The following is a 23,525-nucleotide window of genomic DNA, read 5'->3' as shown; positions in this document are numbered from 1 at the left end:
ATGAGGGGAGCATGTTGGCATGATGTGATGCAAGTACGGAGTACAAGTACGGAGTACCCGTTGCAGCTGAGAGGACGGAGGCGCTACGATGAGCATGAGGATCCTGTCTGGGGCACCCCAGGGGTTCCTCCGACCAACCAGGACCTTTATGACGTCGGCATTCAGCAGCGCAGGGGAGGGAGGTCAGCTACCGTACACAAGACCACCACGCAGCTTGTGCGCGAGGTGTGCAGGTGCTTCCTCCTGGCGCGTTCCCTGCACCTGTCTCTATTTGCTTGAGCATTCAATGAGTACTTTCGTCGTCCATGGTCTTGGTGTGGTACTGTGGTCGGGGTTCAGCGCTCCATACCTTGGGACTGAGGAGGCAGTATGGTTGCACTGAGCACTTGGTCGTACCAAAAAACACTGCTGCAGTACATGTACTTTTACAACTTGCAAGTAGTTGTAAGTACAGTACTTGCGCAGTACTCCGTAGAGGTAGGGACCCGTGTACCTGTATCAACCACCTTCCTGGTTTGTGTGCCTTGGTGGGCTGCTAGCAGGTCGCCCAACCGCCAGTTGCCTCAGCAGTGGCCACTGCAGGACGTCCTGCAGCTTTACGGGTAGTAGTTTACGGGTATTGTCCCGGAGCTCCTGCAGCTGGCTAGTGCGCCATCCCCTCAACGTCAGCACGACGTTATGGGTACTAGGTAGAGGTAGGTAGAGGTACATGAACTTACAGTACTTGGTAATGGCCGTGGTCATGGATTGATGGTACGTATCTATCCTGCGAGGCATTCAGTATCTACCTAGTGCAGTACGTAGTAGTACTTGGTAGCTAACGTGTGTGGCTGGTGGGCGGGGGTCTACAGCCTCCACTCATCGTCACAGCGTCCGCTTGCAACTCGCTGGAAAACCAAAAAAACTGCTCACGGAACGGCATGGGATGGTTCGCCCATTGCATTACCATTACTTACTTGCATGTGTCGGAACCGTAGCCGGCATTCAACGCCCCCGTGCGGTCCAACGTTCATCCGTCCGGAACCCGAGACTCCCTGTGTCGGAGGCCGGGCCACTACGGACAACACAACTCATGCTCTTGGACGTGGAAGCGGCATGGATCCCATCCTGTACTCCGTATGGGTGCCGGTCGATGACGGTGTTGCCGTGACGCACTACAGCGGTTCGTGGCGACGATTCTGGTGCGGTTTGGGACCGAGGCCGACGACTCGACCGAAACGCAGCCACTAGCTGAACTCTGTTGATGCCCGAGAACGCCGCCGACAAGCGCATGTAGAAAAGCGGTGCTTCGGCGACGAAGCGCCATCGCAGGTAACTTTGTCCGTTCCTAACCAAACAAACGGCTTTGCGACCAGCAGATCCGCCTACCACAGAGCGCCGAGGGTGCCAAGATTCTTGCTCAGGGGAGTCGCCACTGTGCTCGGCATGAGGCATTACGTAGCGGTCGAGAGGTCGTGTCACGCTGTCCTTGTTTTAATTACTCCGCACACCCAAGGTACCTAGTATATTACAAGCAGCCCACGAACAGGTGCACTACGACTACTCGTTCTGTACAGTACATGTACTGTAAGTACGGAGTTCTTGGGTGTGGACTACTAACCTACCTAGTACGTAGTAACGGAGCACTCCGTACGGATACCCAGTACGCATTACTTCATCCATGTGAATGCCATCACCTCATCACACTCATCATCCATCATGCAATGTCGGAAACCCGACCACCCGCCGTCTCTCCCCCGGACTGTTTATGACTTCACCGACGGAGATGCTGCTGCTGCCTTCTACCAGCGTACTCTGTGCCATGACTTGAACTCCCTAATCAGGCATGATGCCCTAAACAAGTGGCTAAACGCAATGTGCCTGAAAGAAAAGGCAACAATCGGCATGAGATGGAAGGGGGCCGCTGAACGAATTCCCCCATTCTTGCTCGCCGCCCAAGGTGCCGAGGCGGCGCGGAATCCTGCTCTCTCACATCCCCTTCTTGCCCCTGCCAAGAATCAATCGGCTCCAAACGCCCAGGCAAACGTGCAGCGAGTGGCCGGAGGCCGGAGGGAGCGAGACGCACGGCAAATGCTGCAAATGCTACCCCACTAGAATCCAAAACCGTCGTGCTGATGCACGGGACATCGTCCCGGGTGGCTGATGAACCACGCGGAGATGCAGGCTCGGTGGAAGCGACAGAGGCACTCGAGCCTCGCCATCGGCACGCCGGCTGCGAATTCTTCGAGGCAAATCGTGCATTCGGCGTCGTCTATGCAGTCCTTCTCCGTCGCCGCGTAGGTGTACATGCCGCTCCGTCTCTGAACGGGGAGTCGCGCGGCGTCCCCGGCGGCCCTTTGCGGGCTGCCGTAGGCGCTGTGGGCCAGGATGCACTCGGTGACGTGCGATTCACGAAGCTGTTCGAAATCCGGCAGTGACCTCGAAGGCAGCTCCCGGTGGCAGATGGGACACTCGTCATCCTCGGCGATCGGCGGCGGCAGCGGAGGAAGAGCCCTGTGCCGTGGTGACGAACGAGAGCCGTCTCCGACCGAGTTGCTTTGTCTGTGCCGTCGGGAACCGGATGGCGTGCTCGACGACGCGACGGACGGGAATCGATCGAATGGCGACTCGTATGTCGCACTGACCCGTTGATGGGGCCCTGCGCTCGCGACGACGCCATGCGGTGCGGTTCCCTGCGCGCGTGTCAGCATCTCCGTTGTTCTGCGACGTTGCCGACTCGTCCACTCACCATTGTGATGCTTCTCGACCGCGGGGGATAGTACTGAAAACCACCTCCACCATGGCCGCCGGCGAAAGCGGAGCCGTACCGGATTGCCGACGAGAGAGTTCCGTACACATGACCGTTGTTGTTACCCAGTCCATGTTGCGTAGGCGGTGGCGATACGCCAGCCGACAATGCCGGGCTCAGAGGAGGTGCCGTGTTGGGATCCGGCACGCATGGGTTGCAAAGCCGTACTCTTTCGCCGCCGGATGGTCCGCCGCCGTCCACGTATCCCACGTCGAGGCTTCCGAGCGGCAATCTCGGAGGCAACGGGACAATGGACGGGACCATGGACCCCGACGGTCGCACAATGTATTGATGAGGAATGATGATCCGATGGGGTGAGCATGAGTTGCACACCACTCGTCCGCATTTTCTACATCGTCACAACTTAGCAAAAACCCTTCAACCAGGCACAGCAGGCAAGACTTGGAGACGTGACCAACCTGCAGTGGTGCTTTCGCACAAAGATGCTAAATTGGGCTTGGCAGATGGGGCACAGGGTTGCCTCAGAATCGGGTTGCCATCGAGGCAGAACAAAGCCTGGGGATGCATGAAGATGAAGCGATTCTTGGGACGCTGCTAGGTCTCTCGGGTCACCTGATCCGCCAGAGAGGCTCCGTGGTTGGCGTTCGAGAGGGCTGGTGACAGAGGCGAGTCGCGTCAACTGTTCATAGGTCGCCCTCTCATCCTCGTCCCCCTGTTGCGTGGGGGCGGATGGGATGGAGGCAACATGTTCCGTCACGTGGCCCGGGTCACTTGGTGAAACGTCACCGAGTCCTCTGGCCAGTGAAGATGTTCGGATAGGCAGCGTGATTGTCTGGTCGACGATGGTCTCCGCCGTGACGGCAGCCTGCGAGGAATCAGGGGCAAGGGTGGACGGTTCGGACGTTTCGTGATCGTCTGGGCTGCGGGATGGCAGAGCCTCCGTCTCTTGTTTGCCACGAAGGGTATGATGAATGGAGACCTCGGATCCGGAGGAGCGGCCGGATGCCTCACGAACATCCAAGTCACGGGGCGGCAGAGCCTCCATCGCTTGTTCGGTACGGAGGGTATCATGTGTGGAGAGCTCGGATCGGGAGAAAAGGTCGGACGCTTCGTGTGCTTCCGAGATGCGGGACGGCAGAGTGTCCATCGCCTGCCCGAAAGGGACGATGCCATATATTGCACCCTCGTCCGAGGCAAGTTCCGCGGCGAAGCGATCATGCCGCGTCGTCCTCGCATCGCGTTCCGGTGCCCGTGATCCTCTTGTATCCGTATCCGCCGGAGGCCCTCGCGAATGGGCGTGGGTTGGGCAGTCGACGTAGCGGGAACATTCTTGGTCGTGGAAATCGGCTGTACGCCATCGACACGGTCCCTGGTCTGCAACCTCCGTGACGGGATCAAAATATGACGCCGTGGAGGTGCCGCTCACGACATCATTCGCTCTGCTCGGTTCCTCGGCAGGGATGGGCCTCGACTGGCCAGGAGGACTGGCCATGTTGGGACATGAGACCCGTCGAGTTGCTTTCCGCGATCTGTGCCGGGTGAGGTGGATGATGAGCGTCGCCGTCGTATCGAGTGATTATCTGTGCCGGAGGGGGGGAGTCGCAGCCCCGTGCTCGACTTCGTATCACCGTACCAGAGGTAGGGGGTAACCCGGAAACTTGACACGAGGGTACATCAGCACCGACCGAGCAAGGAGGCGGCCCGGTCACGGCACGGGTCGGTCACTCACTGGCTTCTTAGGCATAAGCCGTACGTTCCCTAGGGAACAGGAACCGCATCGAAGCCGACAACCTTGCTCGCCGTCGAGGGAGGGTCAAAGTCAAATACGCGAGCGCCTTGGTCAAGCTCGACCACGGCAGCGGCTTATCACGCGGGATGCAAGCTTATCAGTCGAGTCCCTTGAGGGTGGCGTCGGTGTCAAATGAGCACGGCTTAGTCACTACGGCTGCTCACTAATCTCCACTGCGGGCAAGGAGCACACCATCACTACCCCTGCCTACCCCTGCTGTGCTGCACCACTGGCACGCGCTAAGGTGCACATGCCGCTCCCACCTTTGACCAACCACGTCGGCGGGATTGGCATTATCACTCGCTCAGAAGTCGTCGAGAAGATATTGGTCACCCATCCGCCATTGTCCATTTAAAATCGATTCACTCTCCGACTTCTCGGTCATCGTCCCAGTGAACGAATGAGACGATTCGCCACCGCAAACTGCGGTGCCTGATTTTCTTGCCCCAATAATACAGGGGTAGCCACGCGATGAGGACGGCGGCCGAGATGCCCGCCATGGCTCCGTATGCATTTTGATAACCGCTCTCGTTGACCCAAGAGTTGGTCTCGAACGAAAGAAGGAATCCAAACAGTGCTGTGCTCCCGTGTCATTGGGCTTGATCGAAACGGAGGCTGGGGGGGGGGGGGGGGGGGGAGCAGCTCACATTTGAAACCCATGACCGCCAGGGTCACCTCGCCAGCAACGGGACGGTATGCATCAATGACGTACACCAGGCAGATGTTGGTTGCCTGCGTGATGGAAAAGTTCACTAACGGCCTGCCGTCAGCGAAAAAGTGCAGGATAATCAAAGAGGGGAACGTACGGAGCCCGAGTGCAAAGGTTGGACAGATCCAATGAAGCCGGTGCTCGATGCCGACGCCGAAGAGAAGCAACGCCAAAGGGGATGTGATGCAGGACAGGATGATGGCCGGCAGTCGCATCTCCGGTTCGCGAATGCCCCCGTTGCGCTTGGTCAGGTATTCGGCGACCTTGTCCCCGAGCTGACCGCCGGCCGGAAGACCGAAGAGGGAGCCGACGACGGCGGAAAAGAAACACAAGCCGACCTGGTAGGGTTCGAAGCGGTAGGCCAGTTCGAAGGCGGGGTCCACGTTGGACGTGACGGCGACCAGGAAGCCAATGGTCACGGCCTGGACGAGGGCAGCCCAGAGGACGGGTGGCAAGAGAATCAAGCCAAAGGGGCGAACCATCATCTTCAACAGTTTTTCGTGCGTCAAGATGCGGCGGAAGACCTTGAGGGACTGGGCGTACGTCTCCCTCCTGTTCCCCTCGGAGCTCGCCGTCCTCTCGACGTCCGACTTGGACGAGTCGCCATTGTCGGCCGATGCGGGTGCTTCCTCGCTCGACGTCTTCGCGCGCGGGTACGCCGTCTCGGGGAAGGTGAAGATGATCAACAGGAGGACGAAGCCGACGAGAGCGGCGCCCACCTGGTATATGGTTCGCCACTGGAAATTGATGGTAATCAGCCCCGAGATGATGACGCCGGCGGCGACGCCGATGGCGAGAAAGCACGTGTAGGCGGACATGAAGGTCCCCCTCTCGTGCAGGAAGAAGATGTCGGCGATGGAGATGGGCGCCACCGTCTCGGCCGCACCAGCCCCGAAGCCCATGAGGATGCGGCCGGCGAGGAAGCCGGCGTACGAATGCTCAAAGATGAGCCACACCGAGGTGGCAAAGTATATGGCGTAGCTGAGGATGTAGACCGGTCTGCGACCCCACTTGTTGGCCATGGGGATCCAGAAGAGGTTCCCCGTCCCCTGCAGCAAGGCCGTGGTGGTGAAGAAGTAGGCCGTCTGGGGAATGGCGACGGTCAGGAGGGAGCCGTCGGCGATGGCGCCGGGGAAAAAGTCCAGGGCCGTATTCACCATGGCTATGGTTGGCCCCGCGGCGAGAAAGTTGCACATGAACATGGCCATGCAGACGACGGTGGCGACGTAGAGCTTCTGCCATCTCGGCCTGGGCCGACATTAGCATGGACCCCCGCGGAGGCAGGCGCTTGGCGTACCAATTGAGCGGATCGTTGGCATCGGACGTGGGAGTCGGAACCAAGATGATGACCTGCGTATCATGGTGCATCAGGCGGACGTTGCCGAGCGTCCGCCTTGGTCGCTTCTCGTCGACAACATCCTCGACGTCAGGTCTCGGCGCCTGCGCGACGATGTCGTCTTCGGCCATGGAGGCGAATGTGCTGCTATGCTGCTCGCCCACGGATAGTCGATGAGGCGTCGACCGACGATGGGTTCGACGGCAAGGCGTGTGAGAGCCCGTTTCGTACGGGACCCGGCGACCTGGAGTCGTCACTCTCGGCTACCACCTGCTTCGGATACGCAGCATGCTGCAGCCATGGAGAAGGAGGGGAGGAATGAGCGGTTGGGTCTATCGTCTTGTGCAGATCGGATAGAACATGGTGGTCTTTGGTTGCTCATGTGGAGCGGTCCGTCCGGCTGTCAGATATGTCTCGCACAAGCAGTACCTGCCGCGGGTGTACGTGTTTACGAACAGGCGTATTTTGCACTCGTGCTCGCTGTCGTCGGCCGCATCCTTAATTTGAGCGAGAGGCCACACTGAAGCGGCTATCGGTGACGGCAAGGCCGAATGGATCTGACAGCACCATGCACCCTAGGCGATATAGGCGGTCCAATATCGGCGACCCCCACAGATGGCTGCTCCCTCGGCACCCATGCCACAAGGTAGCAGGTACGGAGTACGGAGTGCATGCATGGAGCAAGTACGGGGTACAAGTACATAAGTAGGTACACCTCTGGTAAGTATTTAAGTACTTGCGGTACCTACGGTAGTAGTAATACGCCTAGTTGAACACCTGTAAGACGCACGTTCTGCAGTAAGTGCCTAAGTATTAATGTACTTGTAACTACGTACTGGCAAGGTTCGAGTCCTGTGCCTGAACACTGGACGACGTGCCAATTTTCTCCCTATTCCGTACAATACGGAGTATTACTTGTATTACATTTATATCATTGTACGGAGTAGTTACCAGGGTACTACTAGGTAGTAGGCGTACACCTACACCTCACGGACACAGAGCCCCGTACATACATACACCTTCAATACAGTATACGCCTACAAGTACGGAAGCACACTCCCGCCGCAAGTGCGCGCTTGTTCGTACGCTTAAATCTAAGTGCACTGGTAATACAAGCAAGTAAGTACATTCGCGCAGAGCATACTTCGTTCCAAGCACCCACATCTATCTGCTCCACTTGTACGGAGTACACGTAAGTGTGAATTCACATCTCCTCCAGTTTGAAGCCGAATAATCCATCACGGCAAACTAGGTCTCTGAGGTCTCGCATGTAAGACACATCTCAAACGACTGTGAATCACTCTTGGTCACTGGGTGGCACCATAGGCACAACGCGGTACGGATTATGCTACAGTACTGAAAGCCAACTCCGGCCCAAGTCGAGGAGCCCGTGGCGTAAGACACCACTTGCACAATGGCGAATCTCATTGTAGCGCAGACAACGGAAGTTGCCAGTTCTCGATTCCACCAAGGAGGCGGGATGCCAACGACACCAGTGCCACCCAAACCTGGGGCCGTATGCTGCCTGCCGGCCTTGGATTTCGACGTAAGCGTACTAGGTGAAGCTGGCACCCCATTCCATGCCGATGTCAACCGCTCAGCGAGATTATACGACCTGCCGCGGCGACGCCTCGTCACATGCTGGGCGAGCATGCGCAAAGGTAGAGCTTTGCTGGTCGTGCGAGCATCGGAAAATACATCCAGGTACTCTAGTAATGCGGTGGAAGTGGCAACGAGGCATGCTGACGTTGCAGTCTCAGACACGCAAGTCTGGGACTGTTAATTAGCGGGAAACTCAACTGCCGATGATGTTGTTGGGGTGCGCTGGACCCATGGCGACCCCGATCCCTCGTGTACAGCAGGTGGGCTGCATGGTACGTGCACGGGGCCGAATGGAGATGGGCGCGATGAGATGCCTTCTACTCCGTACATGTGCTCCGTATACGAGCGAGCACTCCTCGTGGCTGATGGCGATACTGGTGCACGACCTGTGTGTACGCGCGTATTACGTGGACACTTGCCTGCGCGATCACAGAAGAAATTTGGAGTCCTCGAATCGGCGTTGCTTTTGTCCGTAAAATCGTGGGCTACTACCTACCTGGCCACGCTACATGACATGTGGTGCAGTGCTCTGCGTAGGGTGCATGACTGGTCTGGGCGAGAATTCGTCAGAACCGAGCTGTCAGTTCGACCTGGTCATGCTGAGACGAGGTATTGACTACTGTAGGGGGGGGGGTAAAGGGGACCATTCAGCATGTTCAGACGATCACTAGAAGTACTAGTAGTATTACTATACGGAGTAGAGCAAGGCATATGCCGTATACATGAGGAAGGTACCACGACAATGACGGGAAGCAAAAGTGTACACGCACCAAAGGGTTCCGTTTGAGCGAATTCGAGTACAAGTACTTGTACCGCATAGGTGTATTTGTCGTACGGAATATTATTCCGTATTGTACTCCGTACAGGGGCTACAGGATAGTATCGCCTTTGCATGGCGCCTCGAACCCTTGACTAGCAGCTCTTCAAGTACCCGTACATACCTACCTAGGTATGCAGTACAGAGTAGGTACTGTATACTACCTAGTACTAGTAGGTATGCAGTGCAGAGTAGGTACTGTACACTACCTGGGAGGTAAGCAGAGTACTTAGTCATACCTACTTGTATGTGAGAAGGCTGGCTTATAGCCTGGACCTCTTGTGACTGGGCCGATTACGATCGATTGAGGGCACCGGCTCACGTACAGTAGTTGCACTGTAAGTACTCCGTAGTTGCATTTACTTATCAAATACACTAAAGTGTACACAGGTGTACGGAGGACATCGACCTGCACTGCAAGTAGGTGCACGGGCAGAACTCCGTACCTGGTATTTACAAGTACCTCCAGGTACTCCGTGCTAGGTATGTAAGTAGTTGTCATGTACGGAGTACATGCACAGCAGGCGGCTTAACGGAACACTCCGGATTTCCACACTAGGACAATGCAAGCTAATATTACTAGTAATAATCCCTAGCACTAGACTAAGGTACTACTCCGTAAGTACCAGGCAGATGGTGCATCCCAGCACCGCAACGGCTGCTTGTACAGTAGGCCCAGCTTGTCCGTACTGCACTTGTACTTGTACTTGTACTCCGTACATCATCTGGTTGTACTTTTACCACGCTTCCTGGTGCCCCGTTCTTGCCGTTGCGTTTCACCCGCGTGGAGCTTCTGCCGCCGCGCTGGTCGTGCAATATTGCCTACCCATACTAACCTATACTGTAGATGTCGCTTTAACCTCCCTTTCAACATCACGCAGCTGGAACAGCTTGTGGCGTTTCCCTCGCTCACAGCTGCAACCTCCCTCCGTTCTCGACTCTCCGCCTCCACCATCAGCACCGCCAGCGTTGCCAGCACCTACGTCGACTCGCCCACGAGCACGAGTCCGCCGTGCATGGTCATGAATCCCTACCCGTTCACGCCAGGATCCACCACGACGGCCGCGTGTTTATCCATGTAATTCCCACGAAACCCCAGGAATCACCCCCCCCCCCTAGCCGGGGCATCGCTCTCCTTCTCCCCGTCCCTTTCGACCGAGCCGGTCCGTCACGACCAGTCGCCGACATTGCCTCCCTTCATAGGCCCGTCAATGGCTGGTCCGTCCCTCTCTCACATGCTCGATCCTCCGCAGTCCATCCTCGCCCACGCCGCCGAACAACCGTTGCCCAAGTTTCCTCTCGATTCCGGAAGCTTGGCCGCCACTTCGGCTGCCAACCCTAGCTCCAGAGTGCCAGCCTCGGAGAGGTCGCGTCGGGAATATGCCACGGCCACTAGCACGTCGACAATGCCCGACCTGGCTTCCGCCTCGCCTGCTCCCCCTCAGGGGCCCCCGCCTGCTCCCCCGGAGCCCGGCTCGACCTCGTCGGGCCAGAGTCACCGGGTGAATAACCTCTACGCCTGCCGCGACTGCGGCCGTTCCTATTCTCGTCCGGAGCATCTCGTGAGGCACGTTCAAACCCACACGCTCGGTCGCCGCTTCATCTGCGAGATATGCCAAAAGTCGTTTGCGAGAAAGGATCTTCTTCGAAGGCACGTTGCCAATCATGAAAACGACACACCTCAGAAGCGCCGGAAGACGGCCTCGTCGCCCGCCGCCGGCCGAGTCACGCAGGCCTGCCGCCCGTGTGCTGTTGCCCGCGTCAAGTGCGACGAAAGCAAACCGTGCCGACGCTGCATCAACCGAAAGCTCAGCTGCGTCGCGCCCGAGTCCAGCTCGGCCGCCGCCATGCACTTGGCTCACCTCTCCCCGGACGGCCACGAGCCGGGCCGTCGGGCACCCCTATCGACCGATTCGCTCGACTCCTCCCCGTCGGCCTCTCACGCCCCGGTTCGGCTGACGCCCAGCCTCTCCCATTCGGGACCGGATGCCGCCACGGCGAAGAGCACGCCTCTGTCGCAGTCCGCGTCGTACAGGCCAGACAACAGCCAGGCACCGACGCCGGACATGGCCATGGATCGAGGCAAGCGCTTGTTTACCCGTGCCATGCGTGACATGCGTCGTCGCCGTCGTTGTTGTTGCTGACACACCGCCAGCCAATACCGAGACGTACACGAGCAAATCATCCTGCGACCCCCCGGATGCCACGTCCAGCGCCGGCGCGGACCCGAACCGGTCGCCATTCTTCGACTTCCTGCGAGACGTGCTGTACGAGCAGCAGGCCGACTCGCTGAGAATGCCCGACTCGCAAGGCCTCGCCGTCCTCGACTTTTGCGATACGGCCAACCTCGAGCTCACCGATGTCGACTTTGGGCTGTTGGATCACTGGAACTTGGATGGCATGGTGAACGGCACCTTGCCGGCCCAGCAGCCGGCCCCCGGATCGGCAAGCTCGACCGAGATATCGCAGATGCGCCGAAGCCTCGTGCAAGGCTGGGCCGAGTCCCCGTGGCGATGGGACCCCAAGCACAACGACACGGGATACAAGGAGCAGAACCTTCTCGCCGTGTCCGCCAAGGACACGTCCGGTGCCCAGTTTCAGGAGAGTCGGCGGCTCGATCGCGTCGTGGCCGACAAGCTCGAGCAGTCGATCCGTGATCAGATTCTCGCCATCATGCTCTCCACATGTCGCCAGAACGGCACGGTGGATCGCGTCGCCTCGTCCTTTCCGACGACCGAGGTGATGGACACGCTGGTTCACATCTTTCTCGCCTCCCAGGCTTGCCAGGTGGACGAGTGGATTCATTTTCCCACCTTCAAGATGAACGAGCAGTGGCCCGAATGGGTGGCCATGGCGGCCGCCATGGGGGGCGCGTCGACGCCGATACCCACGCTCCGCAAGTTCGGCTTTGCCGTGCAAGAGGCAGTCCGTACGTTCACCACCGTCTCCCGGTCCCCGGTTCGCTTCTGGTCGCGCGCTTACCGTCGGTCGCCACAGGCATCACCATACCTGCACGGGTACGAGAGACGAGGGCGAGTACGGGCTGGGAGCTGCGTGGCTGACGGTGTGGTAGTTTGAAGCAAACAACACGGCGATCCAGACGCTCGGGCTCGTCCAGTCGCTGATCCTTGTCCAAGACCTGGGCCTGTGGAGCGGCAATCGTCGAAAGATGGAGATTGCCGAGTGTCACCTGGTCATTCCCGTCACGGTGAGCACGCCGAAGCGAGGCGACGCGCGACGGCCCTCAAGGCGACTGACGATGGCTCGGCAGATGATGCGCTACCGCGGCCGGTTTCAGCGAGGCAAGTACCCCATCGTCGCCGTCGATGCCTCGGACGAGGGGGACGTCCTCGAGGGGAAGTGGAAGCAGTGGGTGGCGCAGGAACAATGGAAACGGTGCGTGCCTCCATCCCATCCTCCTCGGACCGACGGCGAGGGCGAGGGCGGCGCTGACGGCGAGGGTGCAGGCTCGTCTTCCACTGCTACATCCGGGAGGCCCAGACCTCGATGACGACGCTGACCAACCCGTGCATGTCCTACGCCGAGCTGACGCTCCCGCTGCCGGAGGCGAGGGAGCTGTGGTTCGCCGAAAACGCGCGCGAGTGGAAGGCGCGCTACCTCGAGCGGAGCGGAGGGCAGGACAAGAGGCCGCCGTCGGTGGGCGATCTGTTTCACGACATCCACCTGCTCACGCAGAACCACATGCGGCTCGACGTGCAGTTCTCCATCTCCATCTTCCTCCACGGCTTCTGGTCTCTCGTCCTGGAGTACCGACAGCTGAGCTCGGTGCACCGGGCTCGCTCGTACGCGAACAGCCTCGGCGGCAACCCGAACCTCCTGCTCAACTCGCGGCAGCAGGAGCTCGTCAAGGACCTGCAGAGCTTCCAGCTCATCGCCTCCGGCTGGCAGGACATGTCGGTCCGGGAGCACCTGCTGCTCAACCTGCTCATGATGAACCTCCACGTCTCGCTCGACGACATGCAGCTGTTCTCGGGCAAGGAGGGCGAGGACCAGGCGCGGCGAATCTACCCCGTCCTGCAGCAGTGGGCGACGAGCTCCGAGTCCCGGTCGGCCGTCTGGTGCGCCGCCCAGGTGCTGCGCTACGGCCGCTACTTCCCGCCCGACCAGCTCAAGGACTTTTACGCCGTCGCCGTCCACCACGCGGCGCTGGCGCTGTGGACGTACGGCGTCGTCGTGAGGGCCAACCGACGTCCGCTCGCGTCGGCGCCCTACCACGGCGAGCCGATATACCTCGACGGGTCCGACTCCATCGCCATCCAGAGGTTCATCGGCTTCGATCACGGACGCCCGCTGATCAAGGGGCCGACGCTTCGGGGCGTCGCCACGGAGACGTCGCTGCACGACCCGCGCGCGTGCATGGACGCGGCCCAGGACGTGCTGCGATGCAACTTTCGCCGCGAGCAGGAGCTGCCGCCGCTCGTCGAGAATCTCTGCCACGTCATGCAGCAGCTGGGCAAGGCGGCCTGGGCCGTCGGCCTGGGCTGATGGAACGATCTAGGTGGCATGTGCATGTGGGTGCAGCCGTCATGACGAGGTTGCGGGAAGCCAGGGTGCCGTTCGGTGGCCACGATCCGGAGAAGTGTACTTACGAAGTACGGATGGTTGCACGGCCGAGCCTGTTGTTGCTGCTCTACCAACTGTACACCCACAAGGCCTATGGGTGTGCTGCGCGTGCTGCACTCCGTACGCGGCAATGCATGTCCTTGCACGGAGCATTACGTATGCACGTACATGCACGCAGTACTTGTCGGGGCGTGCTGTGCATCAAAAGCACTCTCTGTGAGTGATGGCTGAGAATACGAGTGCATGCATGCCATGCATGGCCTTGTGTCGATGCCCAGGGGGGGTTAGGCATGCCAAATGGGTTGGCATGTTTTGCGACTGCAGGTTGACCCGTATTTTGTCAATGTCTGTCTCAGCCACGCATTACAACTGTGTCGAGATGATGGGCACGAGCACACGAGTAGTAAAGTACACTGTAACTAAGTATACAAGTGGTGCGCTCTACGGAGTACTCCGTACTTGATTACATGCAACACGTATGCAGGTTGAGTACGGAGTGCAGACGGCATGCATGGAGCATGTATATCCATCCGGACCAAGTGCAGGTACTGCATGAAAACGACCGGGTACGGAGCATCGTTTATTACAGCAGGTCTACTGTAGGCGTACGGAGTAGTTGTAGTGCACATTGGTGCTATACTCCATACTACTGGGTACTAGGTTAGTAAGTAGACATACTGATGATAGATGTGCCTGTCGCATCACATAACACCTATTACGAAGTCCACACTGACTGTGGCGCCCATCTTTGTGGTCCAGTTTGGTGCAACATAGCCTGTATTTGTACTTGGAACTCTGGAGTACAAGTACAGTACGGAGCATCTGTACAGAGTATTACTTGGGTTCCGTTGTCCCGTGTGCTCCATCGTACGGAGAATTACCGTTGCGCAGCAAATGGCACCCCGCTAAAGCCGTTCCACACAAGCTGCACTTACTCCGTACAGCAGGTAATATTACACCACGTTCCGTACTTGAATGTACTGTATTACTCGTGTACTTGTACTGTACTGCAAGTACCTAGTAGTCAAGTAGGTACTTTGTTGTATCGTTCAACAATACACAAGTATAATGTAATTACACTGTACTATCTTAATACAGCGCATGTTCATACACTTCCATGTAAAGTACCAAGCTCCGCATGTACCTGTACCTGCATGCCAGGAGCTATTACTGGCACGGTGCATGTCGCCGCTGGTGGGCCTCGGCATATTGATATACCTGCACTTGTAATATGACGGCAGTGACGCATTAAATCACCGAGGCCAGCAACCGCGGGTCATCGGCATTTCATCCACGACTGGAGGGTCACAAACGCAACCGATGCCGAAAGGAACTCGCCTGCCACTGCGTCCTAGAACCATGGGCAGCAGGAAACTCTCAGGCGCGCGAGCGCACCGGCAATCGATTGGTGCTGGTTCCGAGTGGCAGCCGAGCGGCGTTGGACCTCCAAAATAATGTACCCTCTCGGCGTGTGCCTGGCTGTGCCTGCGCCTCAGTGGCTTCCGGCCGCTGAGCCTCCCTCGCTCTGATCTTTTGTCGTTCAAAGTTGACAGCCCCAACCGACCAAGGATGGACGCACACGCTCGCTTTCAAATAAAAAAACACTGCAGGAAAACAGCAGATCACCCACCCGATCTCCCTGCCTTGCGCTTTGCTGCTGCCTTGGCGCCCGCCATCTCGTCATGATGGATCCAGCAGGCATCCTCTGGTGGCCGCCCTCCGCCGTCGTCCTCATCACCGCTACCGCCGTCGCCACGGTATCCCTTCTCGCCCTCGTCCGGGCCACCCTCTGGCCGCGCCGGGGCAAGGTGCTGCCCAGTCCCCTGCGAACAGTCATCCCGGCGGCGTCGAGGGCCGACCTGGACAAGCTCGTCTACCAGCCGGACATCTTCCCCGGCGCGCGGGACGTCGATACTCCCTACGGTTCCGTCCGCGTCTACGAGTTCGGCCCCGAGGACGGCCAAAAGGTGCTGTTCGTCCATGGCATCAGCACCTCATGCATCACCCTGTCGAGGATTGCCCATGCCTTGGTCGAGCGTGGCTGTCGCGTCATGCTCTATGTACGTTCCGTCCCCCACGTTTCTGGCTTCTCGACGGACCATCGCCCTACCGCCACCGTGCCGGCGTGCTGATCGTTGCAGGACCTCTTCGGCCGCGGCTTCTCCGACGGCGTCGGCGACCTCCCCCACGACGCTCGCCTCTACTCGTCCCAGATCCTCTGCGTCCTCGCCTCCAGCTCGCTCGCTTGGACCGGCGCCGACGCCGTTCGCCTCGTCGGCTACTCGCTGGGCGGCGCCATCGCCGTCCACTTTGCCAACGCGTTCCCCCACCTTGTCTCGAGCCTCGTCCTGCTTGCTCCTGCCGGCCTCATCCGCCCCGAGTCCTTCGGCACCGTCGCCCGCTTCGTCTTCTCTTCCGGCGTCGTACCCGAGCCCATCCTCGCCCGAGTCACGAGAAGGAGACTGCAGAAGCCTATTGCCGCCTCGCGCCTGTCGAAGAACGCGGCCGTTGCCGTCTCCGAGGCGTCAAACCTCGGCGAGAAAGGCGAGACGACGCCGTTGGAGGACCGCGTCCTCGAATACGTCCGCTGGATGGTTCTCCACCACCAAGGCTTCGTCCCGGCCTTCATGTCCTGCGTTCGTTTTGCCCCCCTGACCGAGCAGCACGGTGCCTGGCGCCAGCTGGCAAACCGCAGGCCCGGCACCACCGCCGTCCTCCTTGCCGAGACGGACGAGATCATCGACCTCGACGACTACACACGGGAGGGTCTCCCCCTTGCTGGTGGCAAAGATAGCGTCGTTTGGAGAGTCATGCCCGGCAGTCACGACTTTGTCATGACCCACGTCGAGCCCATCATGAACGAGCTGGACGAGCTCTGGGGTATGGAAAAGCGTCCGTGTAGCGATCCGTGCTCTTCTGGCGGACCAAAGGTTTGATGCAACTGATGCATGCGTAGAGTGCATTCATCCACCTCCACCGCTCCATCGATCACCTGGGCGTTTATGCGTTTACCCAGTTGTCTCTCCATGTTCTGTGTGGTTGCCTAGGTGACGGTATAGCATCATGTACGAGCGAAATTGGTCACTTCAATGTAGGCTAAATCACACGGGGAAATGAGTAGAATTGGAGTCTACGCCTGGGTGCCTCTCGGCCGCAGGGACTCGCTGCCAAAACTAGAATGCCCCCCTCCAGATGTCTGGATGACAACATTGCCTTGGCTGGCAGAGTGGTGATGGATCCTAACCGAGTCGTCGTGAGATTTAGTTGCCGTTCCGTCATCATCGTACCCAGCATCCAACCCTGCTTCATCGATCCAGAGCTTGGCTTTGGCACTAAAATTGCTGTCAGCGAGATGGAGGGAGAGAATCCGCATTGACCCCGATGTCGACGACTCACCATATGCCAGTAAACCCCTTTCCTTTGCAAGAGCTCCCCATGAGTTCCCTTCTCCAACAACTTGCCTTCTCCGAGCACGAAAATCACATCAGCGTTCTGGATCGTAGCGAGCCGATGAGCCACGACGAGCATTGTTCGCCCCTGGCCGGCTCGCTCCAGAGCTACCTGCACGAGCTTTTCGCTCTCCGAATCGAGCGAGCTAGTGGCCTCGTCGAGAAGCAGCATGTCCGGGTCGCGGATGAGCGCACGCGCAATGGCAACCCGCTGCTTCTGTCCGCCAGAGAGGCTCACGCCCTTGGAACCAATGTTCGTGTTGTAGCCTTCGGGCAACGAGACGATGAAATCGTGAATCGAGGCGTCACGGCACGCTTGGTGGAGCTTCTCGTCGGTGACAGCAGCTTCGTCGACGCCGAGGAGAATGTTTTCCCTAATGCTGCCTATTCCAGACACCATTAGACTACCGCACAACCATGGCCCGGCATGGGGACGTTCACCTTGGAAGAGGGTGGCCTCTTGGGCAACTAGAGAGAGATGCTTCCGGTAAGCGTAGACGTTCATCTCCGCAATGTCCTTGCCGTTGCACAGGATGCGCCCCTTTTCGAGGTCGTAGAATCTATTCATCCTGTTAGGGTCACTGGTCAAAACACATGACATGCGTGAGTTTACCTCTCCATGAGTGCGATGATGCTCGTCTTTCCACAGCCCGAAGCACCGACAAGCGCCGCAAACTGGCCACGCTCGACGGTGAAGCTCAGGCCCTGAAAGACGGGCACATCGCGCGTGGGGTATCGAAAGTGCAGGTTGTCAAACTCAACTTTGATGCCGCCTTTCGCATCGGGAACCATTTGCTGTTCGGAAACTTCGTTGCTGAGACGCGACTCGCGCATGTCCAAGATGCGGTTCGACGCAGCGGTGACTTGGGCCGCGTTGGGGCCAAAGCTAAGACCCTGCCCTGCTGCTTCTCCGCACTGAATCGCTGCCATGAAGCAGACGAAGAATTGGAGCGGTCCGTACTCCCCGCTGGCCAGAAGCCGGCCACCGTAGTAGAAGACAAGGGCTTGACAGGCCATGGTCACGCTATCGGACAAGCCAAAGAGGAGACTTACCCAGCGAGCCTTCTTGAAGGCCGTAATAACGTGGTTCTTGCAGAGGCTCTCGAACCGTTGGCAAATGGCCTCCTCCATCGTCAGGGAAGCGACGGTGCGAAAGGCGCCGATGGACTCGGAAGCAAACTTGGAGCTTTCGGCGAATACCTCGTTGTTCATGTCGTCAAACTGAATTTCGTACTTGAAACGCCAGTACGTCATGGCCATGATAACAGGCATGACGATGCAGCATGCCACGAGAGCGAGCTTCCATCCGAACGCAAATGCAATGGCGACGGATCCGATGAGGTTGAAGATGGCAATGTAGACGCTCGCCATGTTGGGCCCCATGAGCTCCTCCAGCTTCTGCGGATCCCCCGAGGAGCGCGCCGTCATCGTACCCTGCGAGTGATCCTCCTCGTCAAAGTACGACGTTTTCTGATGGAGGATCGCCTCAAAGTACTGCTTCTGATACTTGGCACGAACAGTGGCTGCCACTTGCGTCGAAGCGAGGAAGCACCCAAAGTAGCCAAGACCAGTGCCGACGGCGAGCACCACCCACATGAGAGACCAAAACTCGCTTTCTTCCTTCATCTTGGTAGGTTGTCCTTCGAAAGAGAAGACGACGACGATCTCGGCAAAGAGCCACGCCTGGAGGGGTATCGCCGCTCCAGCACAGGCAGCGAAGAAGACGGTCAAGGCCATTAGCCACCAATACGTCCGCGTTTCGTAGAAGAAAAGACCGAAACTGGCAAAGAAGTTTCGCGTTTTTGCCTTGGTCTCCTCGGCCGATTCTCCTTTCTCGGATGCTGCGCGGCTCCGCTTGCGTTCCAGGGAAGCATCGTCGTTGCCGCCATGGTCATCGCTCGCCTCCGTCGAACTTCCCAACGTAAGCGCTTGGGCATTGACAAGCCTCGCGTAGACGCCTTGATCAATGTCCATGAGCGTTTGATGCGTGCCCGATTCCACGACCTTTCCCCTCTTCAAGACGACGATTCGATCGGCTTTCTTTATGGTGGAGAGACGGTGGGCGATGGTGATGGTGGTTCGATTTTGAGCGACCCTGTCCAAGGCAGCTTGGACGATTCGTTCGCCCCTGACATCAATTGCGCTCGTAGCTTCGTCAAGAATCAAAATCTTTGGCTTCCGGACAATGGACCGGGCAATAGCAATTCGCTGGCGCTGGCCTCCAGACAGCTTGGCTCCGCCATCCCCAACGGCAGTATCGTAGCCCTGGGCGATGTGTCAGCTTCAATCCGAGGGCGGCTCGTGCTGAACGTACGTCCGGGAGTTTGTCGATAAACTCGTCTGCAAAAGCTTCCTTGCATGCCTCCCTGACAAGGTCCCTCTTTTTCTCCTCGGCTTCGAATTCCCACTCTGAGCCGACCAGACCGTTGGCGACATTTTTAAAGATGGTATCGTTGAAGAGGAAAGGCTCTTGTTGGACCAGTCCAATTTGAGATCGCCACCACTTGAGATCGATGTCATCCAGGGAATGATCAGAAGTTGAAACGGATCCGGCGAGAGAGATCAGAGGTCCCGTATCTTCGGTTTCGACCTCGCCGGTCTCGTCTTCTTCGGGTTCCTCCTCGCCGTTGTCGTTCTTCTTGCTCTTCTTCTTCTTCTTTTTCTTTTTCTCAATCGCTTTCTCAATAGCGTACTGTTCTTGAAGATTGTACCACCGTTGAATCAAAGCGACAATTGTACTCTTTCCCGAGCCGGAGGGGCCAACGATGGCTGTGATCTTACCTGCCTCAATTCGCAGGTCCAGATCGTCGAGAATCTTGACGTGTGGTCGGCTTGGATAGGCAAAGGTGACCTTTTCTAGAACGATGTCTTCCGTTGCCGATACTTCAGGGCTTTTCAGTGTCCCCTTCTCAGGCAGCGGTGCATCGATGATGGTGAAGAACTGGCAAGCGGCGACGGTGGCTTTACCGACAGCCAGCATCGGGTTGGAGGTGCGTTCGAGGGAGAAAACGACCATCATGACATTGAGCAGGACGCTGTCGCCGTCAGTTGACGGGGGGCCATGGCGCAAGGGAGGTTGCACTCACACGACAATAGTGCCTACGTCATCCAGCCGGCCTTCAAGATACGACTTGGTGCCATACCAGAAGGCAAGTCCAAAGGCGGAAAATACAGCAAAGAACTGACCATTGTCAACAAGGGATGCAGGGTATCGGAGTCGGAGTGTCTCACGATTAACCCAAACTGAAGGGCTAGAAAGGGGCTGATGAAGCGTGCATGTTTCTTGGCTTCGTCCACAAAGTCGGCATACTTGCGGGCGATACGAGCCTCGGCACTGTAGGCCATGACCATTCGAATGCTGGACATGGTCTCGCTCGCGACGGCAGATGATTTAGCTTCCGACTGTCGAGCCCGTCACTTAGCACTTTGGAGTTGGAGTTATAGAGGGTGCGTGGATGGAGGGTGCAAGGGAGATCTCGAACCTTTGACATGCGGCCATGGCCCTTGACAATCACCGGTAGCAGGATGGCAACAGAAATCATTATGAAGAGGATGACAGAGGAAGTGACGAGGGACAATGACCAGTTGTAGATGAACGCGATGATGATGGAGGCAATGATGGTGGACATGTACTCGATGAAGACGCCCAGCTTTTCCGAAATGCCTAGCTGGAGTGTGTTACTGACCGTCGTGATGGTCGTCGTCGCGTAGCCGGGGGGCATCGAGTCCAGGACATGGACGCTCTGAGCAAAGAGGCGCCGAAGGTAATGCAGGCGGATGGCAGAAGAAATGCGGATGCCTATCATGCGGAAGCAGAGCTGCGCAACGGGCCCCGATTAGCATCTCACGAGAATGGACAGGCTGCTACTCTACTCTACGTATGCATGTACCTTGTTTATGTAGTTGAGCCCAAGACGGGCTAGGAAAAGAGCAAACATATACAAGCTGTCGTCGGTTAGCACGGATGACGGTGGGTGTATAGATGCATCCTCACGATTGACGATTTAGATCCTCTCGAAACGCTTCCCTAGCTTGCGCATCGGCGGTGCTGGAGTTGAAGCTTGTAAAATTTCCAACGAACTTGCCTGGGAGGTGGGTATCAGCCGCCATTGCCAGGGAGCTCGGGAGAACAGAGGACAGAAGGGGAGGGGCGAGGATATGCTTGTACCGAAGACGACGTTCATCAACGGCAGCGTCACTCCGGCGCCGATGGAAGCGATGACTCCGGCCACGTAGGCGAGGTAATCCCACTTCGTCGCATAGCCAAATACCCGCTGGTAGAAGTCAGCAGAGGCAAGAAGATCCGGGCCATCGAGCGGTGATGACAAACAGCGTAGTCACGGAAGGTTGCCGTGCGCTCCGGACGAGCCTTCGTCTCCAAAGGGGCATCACCGTCCTCTTGGTGATGGGCTGCGTTTGGCGATGAAGGCCGCTGCTTGCTGTCCGTTAGAGGCGACGTCTCAGCGGCCGATTTGACCTTTTCGACCTCGGCGGCGCTCATATCGACACGATCAAGGACCAATCCATGAGTGAAGGCAAGGAAGGGAGCGAGGGAAAATAAGGGGGGGGCTGGATGTGGGATAGGGGAAGGGGACGATGGAAATGCGAGGTGCTGCGTGAATACGCGACAGACGGGCGGAATGGTTCGAGGAATATTTAACAGAGCATCACTAGCGTCACCTCTCGTCGCATATATAACAGGACGACGCAGGTAGACCGTCGAGGGCCGGCAAGTCGATCAAGAACGGTCGGCCGCTGAGCTGCTGAGGCGAAAGAATGACCAGGATGGCGCGTTTCAACAGCGCTAGGCAGCTGACAGGTTGCCGCCTACATTAGGCCCCCAAGGGCGTAGGAATAGGAAGGGAAGATAGGAAAGCACTAGTAACGAGGAGGAACAATGGGGCGAGGGGAGAGAAACAGGCATCGGAGAAAGGGAGAGGCGCCGCCTCGACCGCTATAGATTGCACCTTCCGCATTGAATGTAAGGTATGAAGTACACGTACAAGTACAAGTCGGTCGTATTCGTCGTATAGCTACGGCGGGCAGTAGCGATGGACATCAAACTTAACGGGACTAGAATGCTTCGGAGAATTGAGTTCCTCGCCACTCCTCATCCTCTCATCCTGTGCTCCTTCCCAGGGGCTTCAGTATACCGAGTACTATGAGGACACGGACTACTAGGTAACGGCAATGCCGACGGGAGAAGAACAAAGGAATTGTTTGGACATGTCGAACCTCCCCCCTCTAGTTGTTTGAATTCATACAGATGCGCTCGGGCACCCAAGTTGGAAATGGAGTCAGGATGGAACCAAGGTGCAAACGCTCCTCCCTACCCCTAGCGCTGTCCCTTCGCGCTGATGCCTATTATTTAGTCCCTGGTGTGGAGGGTGATGCTTTGCCAAGAAAAGGCGTTGCAAGCTTACTGGCAAGAAGCAAAGGCCAAACCCAGAGCGGCCAGCAGCCAATGAGGACGGGCACGAATGAATAGTTGACCCGGCCGCTTCAGCAACCTGAGATGCCGACCCTTGGTCACCCGGTCACAATCACGATTCGACAACGACTCCAAGCCATGTATAAGTAAGAGTACAAGGACGAGCCCCAAGACAGCGTTCAAGGTTGTCCATGGCGATGTCGGGGACGGTCGCCGTCCCCGTTGCGCATATCAAGATTGCGGAATGAAATGGTTTCCATCATGACCATGACGGCATTGGCGACGCGGCAGTTAAGAGTACTTACATGTACTTGGTTAAGTTCGATGGAGACCATCGGTGAGTCATGCGAACTGTTGGCCAAACAGCATAACCTAGCATTTCGCCCATTCCGATCAAGCAGCCAGCCTGGGCGACATGTATCCTTTCGTCGTGCCTCGGTTGACCAGCTTCCTTCCCTCGTCCACACATTTCTCCTTGGTACTTGCAGTAATATTAATACCAACAGGGACATGTAGGTAAGTACTGTAGGTGCACTGGTAAGTAGGTGCTATTATTACAGTACGGAGTACTCCGTACAGTTTACCAACATGTCATCTTGGTTTGATTAGATGAAATTGCGTTGAAGCAATCCCCCACACTCCTCGCATTGGAACCTCCATATTATTACCAGTCCTACCAATTCGACGGCAACTGATGATAGGTAAAATTACATGTACTTACTCTGCCTGCACTACTTCGTACTGCTGCATAGGATACACAGTACTTGTACCTAAGTAATTGTACTTGTGCAGTACTCCGTACACCTACTTCCATGCCCGGAGTCCTCCTTCTCTATTTATACCACAATCAATCCGTTTCTCGCAATGGCATCAGCCAAGTGGAGTGGCCTGGTGGCATCCGGACGATATGCTGGCGAAAACCAGAGAGACAACAGAGGCAGGATAAGGATCCAGGAGCTGGCAGTTCTGCTCACATGCGATTTATCGTGACCTCGAGCTTTGTTGCACCCCGTTGATGGTGATTGATGCTGAAAACGGTCGGATGCTACGATGGGAGGG

The 23,525-nt window shown here is 57.5% G+C and overlaps 5 protein-coding genes across 5 annotated transcripts; 2 read left to right on the top strand and 3 right to left on the bottom strand.

Annotated features, from left to right (window-relative positions):
- Window positions 1–2,090: 2,090 nt before the first annotated feature.
- On the bottom strand, window positions 2,091–4,241 carry DCS_05301 (uncharacterized protein; the record flags this gene model as incomplete). Its single annotated transcript, XM_040802607.1, has 3 exons — window positions 2,091–2,672; window positions 2,729–3,137; window positions 3,208–4,241. 3 exons carry the CDS (start codon window positions 4,239–4,241, stop codon window positions 2,091–2,093), a joined length of 2,025 nt encoding a protein of 674 aa, XP_040657640.1.
- A 659-nt stretch (window positions 4,242–4,900) lies between these two features.
- DCS_05300 (MFS transporter) lies at window positions 4,901–6,714 on the bottom strand (the record flags this gene model as incomplete). Its single annotated transcript, XM_040802606.1, has 4 exons — window positions 4,901–5,115; window positions 5,186–5,290; window positions 5,345–6,495; window positions 6,545–6,714. 4 exons carry the CDS (start codon window positions 6,712–6,714, stop codon window positions 4,901–4,903), a joined length of 1,641 nt encoding a protein of 546 aa, XP_040657639.1.
- A 3,499-nt stretch (window positions 6,715–10,213) lies between these two features.
- On the top strand, window positions 10,214–13,508 carry DCS_05299 (C6 and C2H2 transcription factor RegA-like protein; the record flags this gene model as incomplete). Its single annotated transcript, XM_040802605.1, has 6 exons — window positions 10,214–11,111; window positions 11,158–11,931; window positions 12,000–12,019; window positions 12,076–12,210; window positions 12,274–12,398; window positions 12,470–13,508. The coding sequence occupies 6 exons, from the start codon at window positions 10,214–10,216 to the stop codon at window positions 13,506–13,508; spliced, it is 2,991 nt and encodes a 996-aa protein (XP_040657638.1).
- Window positions 13,509–15,268: 1,760 nt separating this feature from the next.
- Window positions 15,269–16,522, top strand: DCS_05298 (alpha/beta hydrolase family protein; the record flags this gene model as incomplete). Its single annotated transcript, XM_040802604.1, has 2 exons — window positions 15,269–15,646; window positions 15,728–16,522. The coding sequence occupies 2 exons, from the start codon at window positions 15,269–15,271 to the stop codon at window positions 16,520–16,522; spliced, it is 1,173 nt and encodes a 390-aa protein (XP_040657637.1).
- A 194-nt stretch (window positions 16,523–16,716) lies between these two features.
- Window positions 16,717–21,536, bottom strand: DCS_05297 (multidrug resistance-type transporter protein; the record flags this gene model as incomplete). Its single annotated transcript, XM_040802603.1, has 12 exons — window positions 16,717–16,905; window positions 16,983–17,419; window positions 17,477–17,595; window positions 17,649–19,300; window positions 19,350–20,070; window positions 20,122–20,216; window positions 20,267–20,437; window positions 20,518–20,853; window positions 20,926–20,980; window positions 21,030–21,120; window positions 21,204–21,309; window positions 21,366–21,536. The coding sequence occupies 12 exons, from the start codon at window positions 21,534–21,536 to the stop codon at window positions 16,717–16,719; spliced, it is 4,143 nt and encodes a 1,380-aa protein (XP_040657636.1).
- Between the last annotated feature and the right edge of the window lie 1,989 nt (window positions 21,537–23,525).

This window comes from Drechmeria coniospora, chromosome 02 (genome assembly GCF_001625195.1).
Source record: "Drechmeria coniospora strain ARSEF 6962 chromosome 02, whole genome shotgun sequence".
Lineage (NCBI taxonomy): Eukaryota > Fungi > Ascomycota > Sordariomycetes > Hypocreales > Ophiocordycipitaceae > Drechmeria > Drechmeria coniospora.
The sequence above is the reverse complement of the archived record's forward strand: the minus strand, read 5'-3'. Positions and strand labels throughout refer to the sequence as shown.